The sequence below is a fragment of the Panthera tigris genome, chromosome X (assembly GCF_018350195.1).
Source record: "Panthera tigris isolate Pti1 chromosome X, P.tigris_Pti1_mat1.1, whole genome shotgun sequence".
Classification (NCBI taxonomy): Eukaryota; Metazoa; Chordata; class Mammalia; order Carnivora; family Felidae; genus Panthera; species Panthera tigris.
This window is the reverse complement of record NC_056677.1, coordinates 62,780,852-62,803,607: the sequence shown is the minus strand read 5'-3', so window position 1 is coordinate 62,803,607 and position 22,756 is coordinate 62,780,852. Positions and strand designations below refer to the sequence as shown.

At 37.6% G+C, this 22,756-nt stretch overlaps 1 protein-coding gene across 1 annotated transcript in view; it reads right to left on the bottom strand.

Moving 5' to 3' along the window:
* Positions 1-22,756, bottom strand: part of ATP7A (ATPase copper transporting alpha) — a 158,725-nt gene that overhangs the window by 68,922 nt on the left and 67,047 nt on the right. The window contains 4 exon segments of the mRNA XM_042975315.1: positions 752-887; positions 889-1,478; positions 2,003-2,492; positions 18,790-18,930. Of these exon segments, the coding sequence (XP_042831249.1) occupies positions 752-887; positions 889-1,478; positions 2,003-2,492; positions 18,790-18,897 (1,324 nt within the window). The 5' untranslated portion in view covers positions 18,898-18,930.

The window sequence follows — 22,756 nt, the reverse complement described above, 5'->3', positions numbered from 1 at the left end:
ACAACAAGTTCACATAGGCAAATTCCATGCACTATTCATTTTTGGTTTCAGTTCAAGGTAAGAGCTGTCAGGAAATAGAAAGACTTTGAGGCAGTTCAAGAGTCAGTTTCATTTGAATGCCTAAATTTAAAACTACAGTTAAAATTCTATTATTTATTTCTACCTTTTTTCTTTTCAAAATAGCATTTGCTTCTCCCATCATACATGCATATATCCTTGTCACATAAAACTTAAAACACATAGGAAAGCACAATGAAAAAAATATCACCTTTACCCTACCACTCATATAATAACCACTGTTAAAATTTTAGTTCATGTCCTGCCAGGAATTTTATTCACTCATATACATAAATAATATGTACATGGTATAAATCCTTATACATGTGTTTATAATATTTTGATCATGCTGAATATACAGATTTTTTGCTTTTATTTTTTCATTTAACAAAATATCTCAGACACTTTCCTGTGGCATTAAATATCTTTAATACTATAATTTTTTATGGCTTCATAGCATTTCAGCATATGGATGTATCATGATATAATGCTTCTAGTTTTTAAATATTGTAGATAATTATTCAAACATCCTTAGGCATCTTTGTATACACTGCTGACTACCTCTATAAGATTTACTTCCAAAAACCAGAACTGCAGTACCTATTGCTCATTATTTATTATTGATGAAAGCCAAAGAATCCAAATTAGAAGATAAAAAAACATTAAGGGAATCTGAGAAAAAAGTAATAATTACCTGACAAGGCAGCATCAAATCCCATGTCTTCTATTGCTTCTCTCAAGGTCTCTGGAGAAGTTAGTAGAGGATCATACTCAACAGTCCCATTGCCATTTGCAAGAGATACTCGTATGGATTTTACACCTGCCTTTTTTTGATATGACACCCTCAATAGACTGCACACAAGAATTACAAGTCATGCCACCAATGTTTATCACAGTTTCTTGAGTCAGAGGATGGCTTACTGTGTTCAAAGGAATCTTTTGAAGAGATGAGCTGGAGGGAGAGTTTGAGGTACTTTCAACTTCACTTATAATACTAACTCTGTATTGCCCTGGTGAGATGGCCTCTATTGCTTTTCTAAGGGTTTCTGGAGTGACTGAGCTTGCATTGTACTTCACTATGGCAGATCTATTCTCTAAAGAAACTACGATGCTGCTTACATATTGGAGTGTAGATAAAGCACTTTCAATATTTAACACACATGATTTACAATGCATGCCATCTATAATGAAAGTGACTGTTGAATCACTGCTATATGATGGACTCCTTTGCTGTGATCCTTCTGAGGATTTGACTGGTGTATTCTTTAGACGTTCTATATCAATAGCTCCCAATTTGAGGTACTTGGGCTGTTTTTTGATGAATGCTGGAAAGCCCACGGCTTCAATCTGTTTTTTAATTTCCTCTGCTGTGATAAGATGAGGTTGATAAACAATAGTAGCTTCTTGGTTGTCCAAGGAGACTAGTTAGTGAAAAGAGAAATATTTAATTCAGTTATTCTTAGGCCACTTCAGAAAACATTCTGTAGTTTTCAAATCAATACCACACAAAATTGTTTGTCTTCGTTGTCACTAGCTTTTCTTAAGATAATTCTGTTTTCATAAAATGTTACTGACACAGACTAGAAAAAAGTAAAAAAATATGACTACTTTATCTATGGTCTCCAAGTTTCTGCATGCCTGAACAGAAACAGATTAGAGGTAGAGAGGACCCCAGGCATGTTGAGTTAAAAACGCTGAACTCCATGAACTGCCACCCCAGCTACATTTTCTGCTAGTTCAAAACTCATGTAGTTTTTAATTATAATCATTAGCTTTACCCACATTAATCCTGGGAATATGCACACTGTACCTCAGACTTCAATGAAGCAGTAAGCATTCTAGTCTGTGGATTCAAAACTCATGCTTAAGAGGAAAGCAAAAACTTAAAAGGCCAAAACAGAAAGCTAATCCTTAGAAAACAACCAAATACCACCAGATACATTACCTTTAATTCGCTGAACACCTTGCAGCTTCCCAATTTTTCCTTCAATGGTGCTGGTGCATGAATGGCAGGTCATTCCTTCTACTTTCATCTTCAGCATGACTTCACCTACTTGAGCCATACTATAATCTTCACAAGTTCCTGACTTTTTCTCCAGAGTTCCAATATCTAAACTGAGATCCGGAAGCAGCTCTATTATCTGATTGGCATTCAGAATAGAAGGGATTATTGTCACCACTACAGTTCTTTGCTGAGGGGAAATTTTAATGTCTGTCACACCCTTGGTCTTGAGCAATATGCTTTGGATATGGTCCCATGGCAGAGTCAGTGAAGCAGCAACAGTCAGAAACACAGTGTCAGTTAAAACAGGGACAGGGTTAGGATTGTGGAGAACAGCATCAAAGCCCATGTCATCAATAGCTTCCTGGAGGGTCTTTGGAGTCTGTAGTTTAGGGTCATAAATAATAGTTGCATTTTTTTCTTCCAGTGAAACCTTTTGGAAGAGAATTTCAAAAGTCAGTTTAATTCAATTTTATGACCTAGAACTTAAAAAATAGCAATCATCATGCCGCATTCAAGAAGAATGGGACAAATAATTCAACCAAATGGAGTTTCTCTATTAGTTCTCATCTTTACTATTCTCTTTGGAAAGAAACAAAAAAATGTCTTCTGTACTTATAGGAATGATAAACTTGTATGTAGGTGTATGTGACTCAGCTACTGATTAGGCATTTGAAACACACACACGGACAAACACACCCTGGAATTTTACAACAGAGCACAAACAACTTTTTCCTACTATCTCCTTTCACAAATTATTCCAATACTTCACTCTCTATCAATTCAAAGATAATAAAGAAAACAGGATCAGCTGCAGAAAATAAAAGGTGATATGAAGTTTAAATTTTAAGATGTTTGATTAAAATAACTTTGTTCGGAAGAAAAGATATAAAACATGCTAGTGTGTGATTAAAGGCAATGATAGGATTTTGTAGCATATACTCCTATATCCTTCTAAGTCCCTATAGCCTAGTATTACTTTTATTCAAAATAAGAACATCTTTATTGCTTCGCCTGATTCAATGATAAAAATAATGATTGTATTCCTAAAGCTCAGCTACTGTATATAATTTAACTACTACCATGACTGCATGCATATCTGGCTGACATCTTACAAAAATTAATGGTGTAGTCATACACACAAATACATGTGCACACACACACACACACACACACACTCACTGGGTTGGGAGTCAGAAGATTTGAGTTCCATTGTCAATTTTCCACTTATTAGTCAACACATTCATTAATTCTACCATCTGAAAAATTGGGAAATATGCCCTATAATCTTCTAGAGTTGTTATAAGAGCAAATAGATAGGAAAGTAGTTCTTTGCAGCAGTGAGTTATATAAAGGTAAACACCGAACAAGTAATATTTATCAAGCACCTATTATATGTGCCAGGAACTGGGATTCTCAAGATACAATGGTGAGCATGACACAGTCACAGGGAGGAATATTAGCATAGAAAATACAGAAAATAGACATGTATTTATCCCTGGGAATATGGGTCAGAAAAGCCTTCTTAGGGGAAATAAGACCTGAATGTAAACAAACACACAGAAATTAGCAAGAATGTATGAGGCAGGAATTCCAGACAAATGGATAAAGTAGATAAAGATGATAAACTGGAGAATGAGGCAACTGATTTACTATGGGGTCCACTTTATGCCAATAATGGTAATTCAGCCTATAGGTAATAGAGAGTCACAAAAAAATTTAACAAGGGAATGACATGATTGTATTAGCATTTTAGAGAAGAATCATTTTGGAGACACAGCAGATGTGTGGGGGGTGGAATGGAGTGACAGGATAGGAGATCAGTTAGGAGACTATTGCAATTGTAATAGTGGTACATAGATCTGAATTAAGGCATGAATACTGAGGGTAAAGAAAAAGGGGCAATTCCAAGATACATTTGGGAGGGCAAGAACTAGTAAGGAGATTATAGAGAGTAAAGGAGATGACTATGAGTTACAGGTTTCTGGCCTGGGCCAGTGGATAGATGGTGTTGCCATTAACTGTTATCAGAGAGAAGAAAACTGGAGGACGAGGTTGGAGTGGTGGGAAAAGAAAGATGATAAATTTAGTTTTAGACCCAACTGATTTTGAGAGATGGTAAGGTATTAATGTTCTAAAGGCAGTTAAAATATGAGCATTATTATTTTAGATTCCTGGTGAAAATCTTTGTTCCATAAATAAAAGCAACACCAAAATATAATTAAAAGTAATTAAGAGAAGGAAATCTCACTTTAAACTGTCAACAATAGTTATATAGTTAAATATTTCTTCCTTTAGCTTGGTAATCAATGGCTAGGTATTTGGTGAAATCTTAAAATGCACCTCTGGCACAGAAAAGATGCTTAGACTAGTAATTCTAGTTGGTCATCTTGATCTTAGTTGTGGAAGAAACCACTAACATAAGTGATTCAAAACAGAAAAAGTGGGAAAATAATTTATATTTTGTTTTGGAATACACCATATAACATTTTCCATGAATAAGTTGCAGTATAGCCAAACCACGTGCAGTTCCGACATATACTTTTGAAACAGATACAATACAAATATAGTCATTACAAAATGAAGGCTTTTGTGGCTTTGTATCTCTAAATAGATTCTCTTTCAAACTCTAATCACACTCCAATGATTTTTCTGATTAATAAAATTACTTTAAAAATTTTAAATATTCAAACTAAAGAGGAAGATGGAGAACAGATGAGGGGTGGGGGAGGAGTGACTATAAAGGGGCTGAACAGGGGAGTTTTTTGACATGATGGGACTATGGTGTCCTGGTTGTGTTGGGAGTTAAATAAATATATAGATATGTTAAAATTCACCAAACTAAAAAAAAAAAAAATCACAGAACTTTATATCAAAAAGAAGTCAATTTTACGTATGATAATTGTGTTTTAAACAAAACAAAACTAAAATAAAAAAATTCAGTTAGTTGCATTAGCCACATTTCAAGTGTTCAATGGCCAATGTGGCTAAGTTGTTGCCATATGGTACTGGGTATATATAGAACATTTCCATCATCGCAGAATATTCCATTGGACAGTACAGATCCAGGTACTACTATACTTTTTCTGATAAAGTACCAAACTTTTTTAAAAGGGTGTAGATTTCTTTTTTCCTTTATGTTTAAGTACACTGTATATGGTATCTCTTTAAAAAGATCTGGTTTTGAGCTAATTTCCATCCCCCCAGAAATGTTAATTTACCAACATATCCAATGAGAAACCATTCTTAAAACTGATTTTTCGGGTGCATGGGTGGCTCAGTCGGTTAAACATCTGACTCTTGATTTCAGTTCAGGTCATGATCTCATGGTTGGTGAGATCAAGCCCTGTGTTGGGCTCTGCACTGACAGTGAGGAACCTGCTTGGGATTTTCACTCCCTCTCTCTCTGGCCCTCCTCTGCTCGCATACTCCCCACCCTCAAGATAAATAAATAAACTTTTAAAAAAATTATTTAAAATTTTTTTAGTGTTTTATTTTATTTTTTGAGAGAGAGAGAGATAGAGATGGAGCATGAGCAGGGAAAGGACAAAGAGAGAGGGAGACACAAACTCCGAAGCAGGCTCCAGGCTCTGAACTGTCTGCACAGAGCCTGATGTGGGGCTCGAACCCACAAACCGTGAGATCATGCCTGAGCTGAAGTTGGACACTCAACTGACTGAGCCACCCAGGAGCCCCCAAAAAATGATTTTAAAAGCAAAAGTCACTTTGTCTCTAGAGGATTTGATATGCTTTCTACTGCATTAGCCTATCTTCTGTAAAAGACATAAGGAAATAAGGAAACTATTTATATAAAATACTATGTTAAAAAGTTATATTATCCTACGTTGTTTTCATGCTGTAGACTGAAAGCACTTCCTTATGTAGTAACTTCTATTTGTGTGTTTTAAAGCTGTCCAACCACACTTAGCACAAACAAAAATGTTCCCCTTTGGGGAAACTTTCCTCAACTTTTCCTCTGAATATTAGATATCAAAGAGATGTTTCAAGCCTAAAATCTCAAAGGAAACAAAAACAAGCAGCACCTTTGTTTCTTTTAAGAGGAAATTCACATGGTGATTATCACAATACTGTTATGGATGTCAAATGCGTGGGCAGGAAGCTAAAATAACATTTATTTATTCAACAAATATTTAAGGAGTGCCTATTATGTGCCTGACACTGTGCTAAGCTGCTAGGGACACAATGGTGAGCAAAAACAAGCAATGACTCTGTAGACCCAGAAATTGCTGGTAGCAGTACAATTCTGGGTCTATGTAGCTCTCCTTTCACATTAACCCCACCAACAAAAACCACCTCCACCTATTCCCTACATTGTTCAAAAGTTTCAACAGCTTGTCTTTTTCTATCTTTCACTGGGAACCAATGCCGTTATTTTAACTTTTATAAGAACTATATTTCCATTAAATCAATAATTCCTCTGAAAATAAACATGTAACAGTCTACAAATTATGACTGTGGCTCATAGGAAGGCCTCAAGGTGGAAAACTATTTCTATATTTGGATGAAGGCAGGACTGGAAGAGAAGAAATGAAATCAAACATACTCTGTGGCCTCAAATGCATTAATAGTGGAGTAGAGAGTATTAAATGTCAACAGGAATTGTAAAGATCCATTATTTTAATGAGTATGGTATTCTTTATCTACTGAAATATAATATATGAAATTCAAGTACAGTATACTTTATCTGCATGTGATTTCTATATGATTTGCTCTCAAGCAAGATGAATGCTAGAACCTTGGACAAATCACCCTAACTCCAAGGGCTGCACCTTCCTAAGAAGGAGGTTTCATAACAACTCAACATTATCAGCAGTTCTTCAGGGCTTGAAAGGATTCTGTCATTTTATACAGAATGAAGGGAGAAAAGTGAAATGATTTATCAGTTATATTGAATTTCTAGTATGTTTGATTCACCAACCACAAATACTTTTGATTCAAGTAAAAACTATTTAAAATGCATGAGGGACCTCATATATATTACATACTTCACACTACAAATTCTATTATTGTTTGTTGAAAAAATAATGTGTATATACTAATCAAGTAAAACTCTACTTTGATGCTTCAATATACGATACCAAAAATTAAAATATCATAAGAAAAATCCATTAATATAAACTGTATGGTGCTGGCACAAAAATAGACACATAGATCAATGGAACAAAACAGACAACCAAGAAATAAACCTATGCTTGTATGGTAAATGAGTCTATGACAAAGGAGGCAAGAATATACAATGAGGAAAAGACAGTCTCTTCAATAAATGGTGCTGGGAAAACTGGACAACTACATGTAAAGGAATTAAACTGGATCACTAACACCATACACAAAAATAAACTTAAAATGGATGAAACACTTAAATGTGAGACCTGAAATCATAAAAATCCTAGAAGAGAACACAGGCAGCAATTTCTCTGACATCAACCATCACATTTTTCTAGATACCTCCTTAGGCAACAGAAACAAAAACAAAAATAAACTACTGGGACTACACCAAAATAACAAGCTTTTTACACAGTAAAGAAACCATAAACAAAACACAAAAGTAACCTACTGACTGGGAGAAGATATTTCCAAATAACATATCTGATAAAGGGTTAGTATCCAAAATATATACGCTCTCTCCCCGGTATCTCACTGCTGTGTCGGTGCAGAATTTGCTTTTTGTAGGAGAGAGAGGGAAGATGGCGGCATAGGAGGACGCTGGGCTCACCGAGCGTCCTGCTGATCACTTAGATTCCACCTACACCTGCCTAAATAACCCAGAAAACCGCCAGAGGATTACCAGAACGGAGTCTCCGGAGCCAAGCACAGACGAGAGGCCCACGGAAGAGGGGACCCTCCTGAAGTGGATCACCTAAGGAGAAGCGAGCTAAGCCTGCCCCTCCTGCCCCCGTGCACCTTGCCTACCCACCCCAGCTAATACGCCAGATCCCCAGCACCACAAGCCTGGCAGTGTGCAAGTAGCCCAGACGGGCCACGCCACCCCACAGTGAAACCTGCCCCTAGGAGAGGGGAAAAGAAGGCACACACCAGTCTGACTGTGGCCCCAGCTGTGGGCTGGGGGCAGACATCAGGACTGACTGTGGCCCCGCCCACCAACTCCAGTTATACACCACAGCACAGGGGAAGTGCCCTGCAGGTCCGCACCACTCCAGGGACTATCCAAAATGACCAAACGGAAGAATTCCCCTCAGAAGAATCTCCAGGAAATAACAACAGCTAATGAACTGATCAAAAAGGATTTAAATAATATAACAGAAAGTGAATTTAGAATAATAGTCATAAAATTAATCACTGGGCTTGAAAACAGTATAGAGGACAGCAGAGAATCTATTGCTACAGAGATCAAGAGACTAAGGAACAGTCAGGAGGAGCTGAAAAACGCTTTAAACGAAATGCAAAACAAAATGGAAACCACGACGGCTCGGCTTGAAGAGGCAGAGGAGACAATAGGTGAACTAGAAGATAAAGTTATGGAAAAAGAGGAAGCTGAGAAAAAGAGAGATAAAAAAATCCAGGAGTATGAGGGGAAAATTAGAGAACTAAGTGATAGACTAAAAAGAAATAATATATGCATACTTGGTATCCCAGAGGAGGAAGAGAGAGGGAAAGGTGCTGAAGGGGTACTTGAAGAAATTATAGCTGAGAACTTCCCTGAACTGGGGAAGGAAAAAGGCATTGAAATCCAAGAGGCACAGAGAACTCCTTTCAGACGTAACTTGAATCAATCTTCTGCATGACATATCATAGTGAAACTGGCAAAATACAAGGCTAAAGAGAAAATTCTGAAAGCAGCAAGGGATAAACGTGCCCTCACATATAAAGGGAGACCTATAAGACTCGTGACTGATCTCTCTTTTGAAACTTGGCAGGCCAGAAAGGATTGGCAGGAGATCTTCAGTGTGCTGAACAGAAAAAATATGCAGCCGAGAATCCTTTATCCAGCAAGTCTGTCATTTAGAATAGAAGGAGAGATAAAGGTCTTCCCAAACAAACAAAAACTGAAGGAATTTGTCACCACTAAACCAGCCCTACAAGAGATCCTAAGGGGGATCCTGTGAGACAAAGTACCAGAGACATCACTACAAGCATAAAACATACAGACATCACAATGACTCTAAACCCGTATCTTTCTATAACACTGAATGTAAATGGATTAAATGCGCCAACCAAAAGACATAGGCTATCAGATTGGATAAAAAAACAAGACCCATCTATTTGCTGTCTAAAAGAGACTCATTTTAGATCTGAGGACACCTTTAGATTGAGAGTGAGGGGATGGAGAACTATTTATCATGCTACTGGAAGTCAAAAGAAAGCTGGAGTAGCCATACTTATATCAGACAAACTAGACTTTAAATTAAAGGCTGTAACAAGAGATGAAGAAGGGCATTATATAATAATTACAGGGTCTATCCATCAGGAAGAGCTAACAATTATAAATGTCTATGCGCCGAATACCGGAGCTCCCAAATATATAAAACAATTACTCATAAACATAAGCAACCTTATTGATAAGAATGTGGTAAGTGCAGGGGACTTTAACACCCCACTTACAGAAATGGACAGATCATCTAGACACACGGTCAATAAAGAAACAAGGGCCCTGAATGATACATTGGATCAGATGGACTTGACAGATATATTTAGAACTCTGCATCCCAAAGCAACAGAATATACTTTCTTCTCGAGTGCACATGGAACATTCTCCAAGATAGATCATATACTGGGTCACAAAACAGCCCTTCATAAGTTTACAAGAATTGAAATTACACCATGCATACTTTCAGACCACAACGCTATGAAGCTTGAAATCAACCACAGGAAAAAGTCTGGAAAACCTCCAAAAGCATGGAGGTTAAAGAACACCCTACTAACGAATGAGTGGGTCAACCAGGCAATTAGAGAAGAAATTAAAAAATATATGGAAACAAACGAAAATGAAAATACAACAATCCAGACGCTTTGGGATGCAGCGAAGGCAGTCCTGAGAGGAAAATACATTGCAATCCAGGCCTATCTCAAGAAACAAGAAAAATCCCAAAATCTAACAGCACACCTAAAGGAAATAGAAGCAGAACAGCAAAGGCAGCCTAAACCCAGCAGAAGAAGAGAAATCATAAAGATCAGAGCAGAAATAAACAATATAGAATCTAAAAAAACGTTAGAGCAGATCAACGAAACCAAGAGTTGGTTTTTTGAAAAATAAACAAAATTGACAAACCTCTAGCCAGGCTTCTCAAAAAGAAAAGGGAGATGACCCAAATAGATAAAATCATGAATGAAAATGGAATTATTACAACCAATCCCTCAGAGATACAAACAATTATCAGGGAATACTATGAAAAATTATATGCCAACAAATTGGACAACCTGGAAGAAATGGACAAATTCCTAAACACCTAAACTCTTCCAAAACTCAATCAGGAGGAAACAGAAAGCTTGACCAGACCCATAACCAGCAAAGAAATTGAATCGGTTATCAAAAATCTCCCAACAAATAAGAGTCCAGGACCAGATGGCTTCCCAGGGGAGTTCTACCAGACGTTTAAAGCAGAGATAATACCTACCCTTCTCAAGCTATTCCAAGAAATAGAAAGGGAAGGAAAACTTCCAGACTCATTCTATGAAGCCAGTATTACTTTGATTCCTAAACCAGACAGAGACCCAGCATGAAAAGAGAACTACAGGCAAATATCCCTGATGAATATGGATGCAAAAATTCTCAATAAGATACTAGCAAATCGAATTCAATGGCATATAAAAAGAATTATTCACCATGATCAAGTGGGATTCATTCCTGGGATGCATGGCTGGTTCAACATTCACAAATCAATCAACGTGATATATCACATTAACAAAAAAAAAGAGAAGAACCATATGATCCTGTCAATCGATGCAGAAAAGGCCTTTGACAAAATCCAGCACCCTTTCTTAATAAAAACCCTTGAGAAAGTCAGGATAGAAGGAACATACTTAAACATCATCAAAGCCATTTATGAAAAGCCCACAGCTAACATCATCCTCAATGGGGAAAAACTGAGAGCTTTTTCCCTGAGATCAGGAACACGACAGGGATGCCCACTCTCACCACTGTTGTTTAACATAGTGCTGGAAGTGCTAGCATCAGCAATCAGACAACAAAAGGAAATCAAAGGCATCAAAATTGGCAAAGATGAAGTCAAGCTTTCGCTTTTTGCAGATGACATGATATTATACAGGGAAAATCCGACACACTCCACCAAAAGTCTGCTAGAACTGATACATGAATTCAGCAAAGTTGCAGGATACAAAATCAAAGTATAGAAATCAGTTGCATTCTTATACACTAACAATGAAGCAACAGAAAGACAAATAAAGAAACTGATCCCATTCACAATTGCACCAAGAAGCATAAAATACCTAGGAATAAATCTAACCAAAGATGTAAAAGATCTGTATGCTGAAAACTATAGAAAGCTTATGTAGGTAATTGAAGAAGATATAAAGAAATGGAAAGACATTCCCTGCTCATGGATTGGAAGAATAAATATTGTCAAAATGTCAATACTACCCAAAGCTATCTACACATTCAATGCAATCCCAATCAAAATTGCACCAGCATTCTTCTTGGAACTAGAACAAGCAATCCTAAAATTCATATGGAACCACAAAAGGCCCCGAATAGCCAAAGTAATTTTGAAGAAGAAGACCAAAGCAGGAGGCATCACAATCCCAGACTTTAGTCTCTACTACAAAGCTGTCATCATCAAGACAGCATGGTATTGGCATAAAAACAGACACATAGACCAATGGAATAGAATAGAAACCCCAGAACTAGACCCACAAATGTATGGCCAACTCATCTTTGACAAAGCAGGAAAGAACATCCAATGGAAAAAAGACAGTCTCTTTCACAAATGGTGCTGGGAGAACGGGACAGCAACATGCAGAAGGTTGAAACTCGACCACTTTCTCACACCATTCACAAAAATAAACTCAAAATGGATAAAGGACCTGAATGTGAGACAGGAAACCATCAAAACCTTAGAGGAGAAAGCAGGAAAAGACCTCTCTGACCTCAACCGTAGCAATCTCTTAATCGGCACATCCCCAAAGGCAAGGGAATTAAAAGCAAAAGTGAACTACTGGGACCTTATGAAGATAAAAAGCTTCTGCACAGCAAAGGAAACAACCAACAAAACTAAAAGGCAACCAACGGAATGGGAAAAGATATTTGCAAATGACATATCGGACAAAGGGCTAGTATCCAAAATCTATAAAGAGCTCACCAAACTCCACACCCGAAAAACAAATAACCCAGTGAAGAAATGGGCAGAAAACATGAATAGACACTTCTCTAAAGAAGACATCCGGATGGCCAACAGGCACATGAAAAGATGTTCAACGTCACTCCTTATCAGGGAAATACAAATCAAAACCACACTCAGATACCACCTCACGCCAGTCAGAGTGGCCAAAATGAACAAATCAGGAGACTATAGACGCTGGAGAGGATGTGGAGAAACGGGAACCCTCTTGCACTGTTGGTGGGAATGCAAATTGGTGCAGCCGCTCTGGAAAGCAGTGTGGAGGTTCCTCAGAAAATTAAAAATAGACCTACCCTATGACCCAGCAATAGCACTGCTAGGAATTTACCCAAGGGAGACAGGAGTGCTGATGCAGAGGGGCCCTTGGACCCCAATGTTTATAGCAGCACTCTCAACAATAGCCAAATTATGGAAAGAGCCTAAATGTCCATCAACTGATGAATGGATAAAGAAATTGTGGTTTATATACACAATGGAATACTATGTGGCAATGAGAAAGAATGAAATATGGCCTTTTGTAGCAACGTGGATGGAACTGGAGAGTGTGATGCTAAGTGAAATAAGCCATACAGAGAAAGACAGATACCATATGGTTTCACTCTTATGTGGATCCTGAGAAACGTAACAGAAACCCATGGGGGAGGGGAAGGAAAAAAAAAAAAAGAGGTTAGAGTGGGAGAGAGCCAAAGCATAAGAGACTCTTAAAAACTGAGAACAAACTGAGGGTTGACGGGGGGTAGGAGGGAGGGGAGGGTGGGTGATGGGTATTGAGGAGGGCACCTTTTAGGGTAAGCACTGGGTGTTGTATGGAAACCAATTTGACAATAAATTTCATATATTAAAAAAATAAATTAATTAAAAAAAAAAAAAAGAAAAGGTGGTATATATATGTATAATGGAATATTACTCAGCCATAAAAAAGAATGAAATCTTGCCATTCGCAATGACATGGGTGGAGCTAGATAGACAGTATTATGCTAAGTGAAATAAGTCAGTCAGAGAAAGACAAACACCATATGATTTCACTCATATGTGAAAATTAAGAAACAACACAAACAGGCACCTGGGTGACTCAGTTGGTTAAGCATCCAACTTCAGCTCAGGTCATGATCTCGCAGCCCATGGGTTCTAGTCCCACATCGAGCTCTGTGCTGGCAGCTCAGAGCCTGGAGCCTCCTTCGGATTCTGCGTCTCCCTCTCTCTCTGCACCTCCCCCACTCATACTCTTTCTCTGTCTCTCAAAAATAAATGTTAAAAAAAATTTAATAAAAAAAGAAACAAAACAAACAAATGGGGTGGGTGGAAGAAGGCGAACCAAGAAATAGACTCTTACCTATAGAGAACAAACTGATGGTTGTCAGAGGGGAGGTAGGTGGGGCAATGGGTAAAATAGGTGATGGGGATTAAGGGGTACACTCTTTGTGATAAGCAACAAGTGTTGTATGGAAGTATTGAATCACTAAACTGTACACATGAAACTAATATAATACTGTATATTAACTAACTGGAATTTAAGTAAAAATTTTTAAAACACACAATGAGGGGCACTTGGGTCGCTCAGTCAGTTGAGCATTGGACTCTTGATTTTGGCTCAGGTCATGATCCCAGGGTTATGGGATCAAGCCCTGCAGCAGGTTCTCTCCCTCTGTCCCCCTCCCCTGGTCATGTGCTTGCTCTCTCCCTCTTACTCTAAATAAATAAATAAACAAACAAACAGAATGAAAAGTCACTGAAAAATATTTGCAAAGCACACATCTAAAAGTAGATTTATATTGAAAATATATAAAGGACAATCAAAATTGAATAATAAGGAAACAAAAAAAAAAAACAGCTAAAAATCTGACAAAATCTTTTACAGCCATTTGACCGAAGAAGAAAAACAAATGCCTATAACACACAAAAAGATGCCCAACAACATTAGCCATTAAGGAAATGAGAACTGGTATGCTACCACTACACACCCACTAGAATGTCTATAACTAAAAAGACTGATGATACAAAGTGTTAGAATGTAGAAAAAGTAGAACCCACAAACATTGCTGGTGAGAAGATAAAATAGTACAGCCACTGTAGTAAATCATTTGCCAGTGCCTCAAAAAATTAAACATACAATAAAAATTTTTTTTAATGTTTTATTTATTCTTAAGAGAGAGACAGACAGAGCATGAGCAGGTGAGGGGCAGAGCGAGAGAGGGACACAGAATCTGAAGCAGGCTCCAGGCTCTGAGCTAGTCAGCATAGAGCCCGACACAGGGCTCAAACTCACAAGCCGTGAGATCACGGTCTGAGCTGAAGTCGGATGCTTAACCAACTGAGCCACCCAGGTGCCCCTACAAAAACCAAACATACATTTAACATACAATGGAACAAATTTAATCCTAGGAATATTCACAAGAGAAAACCTACATCCACATAAAGACTTGTATGTAAACACTCAGAGTGTTTTTCATACTGTGATTGTTTTTCACAATCACAAAGAGGAAACAATCCAAATGTCTCTCAATGAGTGAATGGGTAAACAAATTGTGGCACATCCACACAATGGAATACTCCTCAGCAATAAAAAGGAAATAACCAGTGATACAAACAACATAAGTAGATCTGAAATGCATAACGCTAAGTGAAGGAAGCCAGACTCAAAAGGCTATATAATGTGTGATTCCATTTATATGGAAGTTTTTAAAAAGTAAAATTTATAGGGCCAAAAAATAAATCATTGGTATGAGAGGCTAAAAGTAAGGAGGAAGAATGACTTCGAAGTAGAGTTACCAGGGGAGCCTGGGTGGCCCAGTCAGTTAAGTGTCCAACTTTGGCTCAGGTCATGATCTCACGGTTCATGAGTTGGAGCCCCGCATCGGGCTCTGTGCTGACAGCTCAGAGCCTGGAGCCTGCTTCAGATCCTGTGTGTCTCCTTCTCTCTCTCTGTGCCCCTCCCCCGCTCATGCTCGGTCTCTTTCTCTCTCTAAAAAATGAATAAATGTTAAAAAAAAAAGATACAAAGTAAAGTTACCAGATTTAGTAAATAAAAATACAAGACACCAAGGGGTGCCTGGCTGGCTCAGTTATCAGAGCATATAACTCTTGATCTCAGGGTTATGAGTTCAAGCATCACGTTGGGCATAGAGCCTACTTAAAAAAATAAAATAGGGGAGAGCCTGGATGGCTCAGTTAAGTGTCTGACTCTTGGTTTTGGCCCAGGTTATGATCTCACAGTTCATGAGTTCGAGGCCTGCATCAGGCTCTGCATTGACAGTGCAGAGCCTGCTTGGGATTCTCACTCTCTCTCTCTGACCCTCCCCCACTCACTCTCTCTCAAAAGTGGATAAACATTTTTTTAAAAACAAATAAAATGCTGGGGCGCCTGGGTGGCTCAGTCGGTTGAGCATCCGACTCTGGCTCAGGTCATGATCTCGCACTCCATAAGTTTGGGCCCTGCGTCAGGCTCTGTGCTGACAGCTCAGAGCCTGGAGCCTGCTTCGGATTCTGGGTCTCCCTCTCTCTCTGCCCCTCCCCCACTCATGCTCTGTCTGTCTGTCTCTCTCTCTCTCTCAAAAATGAACATTAAAAAAATTTAAAAATAAAATGCATAAATAAAAAAATTTATTTTAAAAAAACAGAAGACACCGAGTTATAAATTTAAATTTCAGATAAACAAATATTTTTTAGTGTAATTATATCTCATGCAATATAACAGGTCTCAAACTGTGGTCCCAAGACCAGCACCATTAGAGTTAACTGGGTATTTGTTAGAAATGCAAACTCTTGGGGTGCCTGGGTGGCTCAGTTGGTTGAGTGACCAACTTCGGCTCAGGTCATGATCTCACGGTCCGTGAGTTGGAGCCCCACGTCAGGTTCTGTGCTGATAGCTCAGAGCCTAGAGCCTGCTTCTGATTCTGTGTCTCCCTCTCTGCCTCTCCCCCACTCGTGCTCTGTCTCTCTGTCTCAGAAATAAACATTAAAAAAAATTTTTTTTAATGCAAACTCTCGGGGCACTGGGTGGCTCAGTTGGTTGAGTGACCGACTTCAGCTCAGGTCATGAACTCTTGGCTCATGGGTTCAAGCCCCGCATCAGGCTCTGTGCTGACAGCTCAGAGCCTGGAGTCTGCTTCATATTCTGTCTCTGCCCCTCCCTGCTTGTGCAGTCTCTCTCTCTCTCAAATATAAATAAACCTTAAATTTAAAAAAAAAGAAATGCAAACTCTCAGGCCCCATCAGCCCTACTAAAACAGAAACTCTGAGGGTAGGGCCAGAAACATGTTTTAACAAGTCCTCCAGGTGATTCTCATGTTATGATTTGTGAACCACTGCTCACTATACCTGTCACTGGCAAAAAAGAACTGTAAGAAGCTCATACAAAGAGAAAGGGGCACATAAGCCTATTCAATAAATCAATTCACCATCATCAAATACTAACTGAATAGCCAAAGGGTGTGTAGTAAATTCTCTGAGAAGGTTCTAAAGCAGTGAATCTCAACTGAGGGCAATTCTGCCCACAGAGGACATTTGGCAATGCCTGGAGACATTTTGGTTGTCACAAACACAAGAAAAGCCTACTGGCATCCAGTGCATAGAAGCCAGGGGTGCTGCTAAGCATGCTACAAAGCACAGAGCAGCCCTCAAACAACAAAGAATTATCCAGCTCAAAACGTCAATAGTGCTGAGACTGAGAAATCTGGATTATAGGGTAAAGATTAATCAAAACATATTTTACCTCAAAGGCTTTAAAAATCAAAGACATTTTTATGAACATGGAAATAAAAAGTTTAAAAAAGTAATGACAAAACATAATTCAAGGTTTCTCACAGTAAAAATACTACAATTATTCTGAGAAGAATTTACAGGGACTAGTGATACAAAGCTAATACATCACTTTGATGGTAAGAAGCACCTATATGATGATTAATTTTTCTCAGAACTTATGTGAGAGAATAATTTGGAGATGATCAGTTTGAGAACCATATGCAAATTAAAATGCATCTGCAGACTGTATGACCAGAAAACACACATGGCCCAGGAATCATGGAACTTGAGTTCTAGTTTTGTTTTGGTATTAGGTAGCTGTGTAATTTAGCACAAGTCACTCCATTATCTAAGCTTCCATCTGCTAATCCGTAAAATAAGGAGGTTAGACTATTGAAGTCGTATCTAAAACCCCTTGCAGCATTAACATATGTCTATGTCAAAAAAATGAACACAGGAAACATTCAAAAAAGTTTTTATAAGATATGAGCGGGGACAGCATCATTATATTCCCTGTAGGGTAGTTTTGTATTGACTTGGGGGTTTTTGATTCTTGTGTTTAGAAGGTGTGAAACAAAGTTGTTTAGCTTTTCTTATTTATTCATAATAGCTATATTAACAATTCGTGTTCATTGCAGATAAATCAGAATATACATACATACATACATACACACATATAGATAGATATCCACCATTCTTTTTCATTAAGTAACATTCTAAGATGAATTATAGCAGGAATGTGTTAAGATGGTCTAACAAGAGTCGATTTTATTTTTGCAATTAAAAATTGAAGTGAAAGGGGCGCCTGGCTGGTTAAGTTGATAGAGTATGCAATTCTTGATCTCAGGGTTGTGAGTTCAAGCTCCACACTGAGTGTAGAGATTACTTAAAGAGTGTGTGTGTGTGTGTGTGTGTGTGTGTGTATACACACACATATAAAATCATGGGACACCTGGGTGGCTCAGTTGGTTAAGTGTCCAACTCTCGATTTTGGCTCAGGTCATGATCTCATGGTTTGTGAGATCGAGCCCTGCATGGGGCTCTGCGCTGATAGCAGGGAGCCTGCTTGGAATTCTCTCCTCCCTTTTTCTCTGCCCCTCCCCAAATCATGTGCGCACACATACACAACACATGTGTGTTTTCTCTCAAAAATAAACATTTAAAAAATATATATCTTTAAAAACACTGGAAACATTTTTTAAAAATTGAAGTGAAAAAGCTTAGAAAATTACTGTTATACTTTGTATTCATGTGCTTAAGGAAGATTACATTATTATTTCACATAATAACTGTCATGCTATTTAAGAGACGAAAGCCCACAACCCTTTCTCTGAAAACATATATTTTAGTTCAGTATGAGATTAAGAGTAATAAAAAGTGTATAAGCATCTGTATACTTACAAAATATAAAACTATAAATATACAATCATAATAATGTCATGATTCCATCTTCAGATGTTTTTAAGTTGAAAAAATATATAATTTCTTATTTTTTATAAAAAGAAAAGTTAAAGGGACAAAGTGACTATATTAATATTTCAGAGTCTTTATTGCCAAATGTTTCAGTGTGTCTGCTCCTATCTCAGTGTTAGAAGTAATTTTCTAGAATTCCAGTCAACAGCATTTGAAATCACTGATGTCCAAGGACTAACTTACTTTAATATGATGTACGCCATTCAGTTTTCCAATCCGCTGCTCAATGGTCCAAACACAGGAACCACATGTCATCCCCTCAACAGAGATGGTGACCAAATCCACAACCATACTTCAATCCAACTTGATTTCTTCTTTACATTCCTATCAGAAACAATGAACTAATTTCAGCCATGGAAATAATCCTTCTTCAACTTTACCCCCCAACCTTCTCATCTGAAAATATTTTATTAATAATATATGGTTAGCATTGTTTCCTCTCATCTTGTTTCACTCCCACCTAAAGGCCTTTGCTTTGGCTATTCCCTTGGTTTGGACTTTCTTCTCACAGATGTCTGCTTAGCTAACTTCCTCATCTATTTCAAGTCTTTACTCAAATCTAATTCTCTTAATGAGTTTTACACTGAATAACCTGTTGCAATCCACATCCCTTCCACACACATACACTCTGATTTACCTTACCTCTGCTCTATTTCATTTTTTTCATAGAATTTATCTTCTTCTAATACACTCCATTAATTACTTACTATGTTTATTGCTTATTACTGGTTTTCCTGTGGTGGTTTTAAAATATTCTCACAAATTCTTTGTTACTCCTTCCTTCAAGAGGTGGAATTTAACTCCTTTCCCCCTGAGTGGGGCCTGGGCTCAGCGACTTGCTTCCAGACAGAATATGGTAAAATAGACAAGTATGACTTCCAAGACTAGGTCATAAAAGGCACTATGGGAGGGGGAAAAATCATTGTGGATTCCTCCTTGTCCTCTCTCTTGAATGGCCTTATCTGGGGGAAGCCATCTGTCATGTCATAAGGACACTCAAGCAGACTTATGGACAGGTTTGTGAGGCAAGAACTTGAGATCTCCTGCCAACAGCCAGGTAAGTTAACCATCTTGGAAGCTGATACTTCAGACTTAATTAAGCCTTTAGATGCCTGAAGCCCCAGCCGACATACTGACTACAACCTCATGAGACCCTGAGCCAGAACCACCAATCTAAACCACTCCCAAATTCATGACTCACAAAAACTGTGATATAATAAAGGTTTGTTGTTTCAAGCCACTAAAGTTTTAGGCAATTTGTTACACTGCAATAATTAACTAATACACATCCCACTGGAATGAAAATTCCATGAAGGCAGGAATATTTTTTCCCACTGATATTAGTTTGAACCATATGAAACTGCCATTGTTGTTTATCAAAATAGTTGAATATTGCCTATTTCATATAGATCGACCTAATATATCCCATGGAAACAGTGTTTTCCTCTTCTGAGAGGAACTAAATGGTCAGGGGATAAAGGTGGAAAATTTCAGTATGTAACCTTTTGTACCTCTTTTTAAAGTTGAGATATAATTGACATAACATTGTATAAGTTTAAGGTATACAATGTGTTGGTTTGATATATTGATATATTGTAAGGATTACCTCCATTAGCTAACACATCTAACAGGTCACTTAATTACCACTTCTTGTTTTGTGGTGAAAACAATTAAGATCTAGGGGCGCCTGGGTGGCTCAGTCGGTTAAGTGTCTGACTTCGGTTCAGGTCATGATCTCATGGTCCGTGGGTTCGAGCCCTGCATCAGGCTCTGTGCTGACAGCTCAGAGCCTGGAGCCTGTTTCAGATTCTGTGTCTCCCTCTTTCTCTGACCCTCCCCTGTTCATGCTCTCTCACTCTCTGTCTCAAAAATAAATAAATGTTAAAAAAAAAAAAAAGATCTAGTTTCCTTTGTATCTTTTGAATTTTGTACCATGAGAATGTATTCTCTCTCTCTCTCTCTCTCACACACACACACACACACACACACACACACACACTCACACAAGTATAGTGGACCTGAAATAACAGAAAACAATAATAGGGATGGGAGTTTATTATAGTTGAGACATTCTGAGATCCCTTGTCTTTGTTCGGAATGTATAAAGAGAAAGAGATAAACCTTAGATTTTGTTAGGAATATATGTTAAAAATTTGAAGGTAACTGGTGGGAGACTAGAAATACAATATATAGCTTTCAAAACAATAGAGGGAAAAAGAGAATAAAGAATATTAAATAAACCAATACAGAGCAAGGAAGATAAATGAAAATTTCAAGAAACAACTAAGAACATCTTTCTATAAAACTCTTCTTTTTAGAGGCTAGTGTGAAATGATTACAATAAAGTAGCACTAGAATCAGGCTTAAGAAATTATTCAGGAAAAAATTAGAGACTTCCCAATGTATATCTGAGGGCCTCTCTTAGAGTACCATAGATTATTCGTGTTTAGGGTATTAATTAGAAAATGTTAAATTATTTAAGAAAAATTATATTTGTAAGAATACATTAGCTCAATCTAAGGAACTTGCAAATAATACAGATTTGCAAAAAAAAAAAAAACTCTTTTGCAAAGATTTCAAATTATGTAGAAAACACCATTTTGTATAAGGAAGAGGTAAAACTGTTACCCAAACCAGTGATGAGAGAAAAGAAGAAGAGCAGGAAATAATCAGTTATTATTAAGATGCTATCAGCTAAAATTGAAGTACAAATAAAAATACAAGTCTTATCCAATATTCATTAGAGGGTTCTCCATGCCCTTGGATAAAGATCCTGTTTTGTGACCATAATCAAAAATTAGAGACACTGAAGTGTTTCAGACTTGTCAAAATTAACAACGGCCAACTACAGAACCCAAAAGTGGGTTACAAATACTATGATTTATATTGACTCTATTTTGCCCCCAAAGACATTTCCTTTAAAAATGCTAAACTACAAGATGGATTTTTTTTTAAATAAGAACGCTATGTAAAAATATCTCTAGAAAGACTCACAAAAAACATCAGCAATATCATGGTTACCTCTAGGGAGGAAAAGAGACTGGGCGGTTGAGGGGGCAAGCTTTTGCATTTTAAGTTATGTCAATATAAAACCAATTAAAATTAAATAAAATTTATGAGAAACTATGTAAACTGAAACATTTCTTTGCAATAAATTTACTCCAAGTGGTATAAAAACACTTACTACATCATCTTAGCTTTGTAAGCTCTGAGAAACAAACAGAAACTGCTGCAGAACCACATCCTCTGCTCCTAACAAAGCAGGTAAGTGGACTCCTTACTTCTTTGATGGATTTCTGTGGAGCTTTGAACAACTGGACCATCAATATAATTTCCAAATATCTAAAATCGCAGAAGTTCCTTGAGGATAATTTGTTTTCAAATGTTAATTGGTTTTCAGCACATATTTTTCATTATATGTATTATTTTTTGAGATATAATTCACACTATAAAATTCACCCTAAGATGTATAATTCAGTGGTTTTTAGTAATACAATTCAGTTTTTAGTAATATTCACAATGATATGCAATCGTAATGACCATGTAACTGCAGAACATTTTCATGACCCCCAAAAGAAATCCCATACCTATCAGCAGTCACTCCTCAGTCCCCTTACAGCTACTGGCAAACATGAATCTACCTCCTATCTCTATGGATTTGCCTATCCTGGTTAATTTCATAAAAACTGATTCATTTAATATGTGGCTTTGTGTGTCTGAGTTCTTTCACTTAACATAATATTTTTAAGGCCTAACAATGTGTAGAATGTAACTGTACTTCATTGTTTTCACTTATTTGATGGCATCCTTTGAAGCAAAAAAACCCTAATTTTGGGGCTTCTTGGGTGGCTCAGTCAGTGAGGTGCCCGACTTCAGCTCAGGTCATGATTTCAGGGTTCATGAGTTCAAGCCCACATGGGGCTCTGTGCTGTCAGTGCAGAGCCAGCTTCGATCCTCTGCCTCCCTCTCTCTGCCATTCCCCCACTAGCGCTCTCTCTCTCTCAAAAATAAATAAAACATTTTTAAAAACTTAATTTTGATGAAGCCAAATTTATCATTTTTTTTCTTTCGTTGCTTTGCTTTTGATGTCCTATAGAAGAAACCACTGCCACACTGAAAGTCGTGAAGATTTATTTCTATGTTTTCTTCT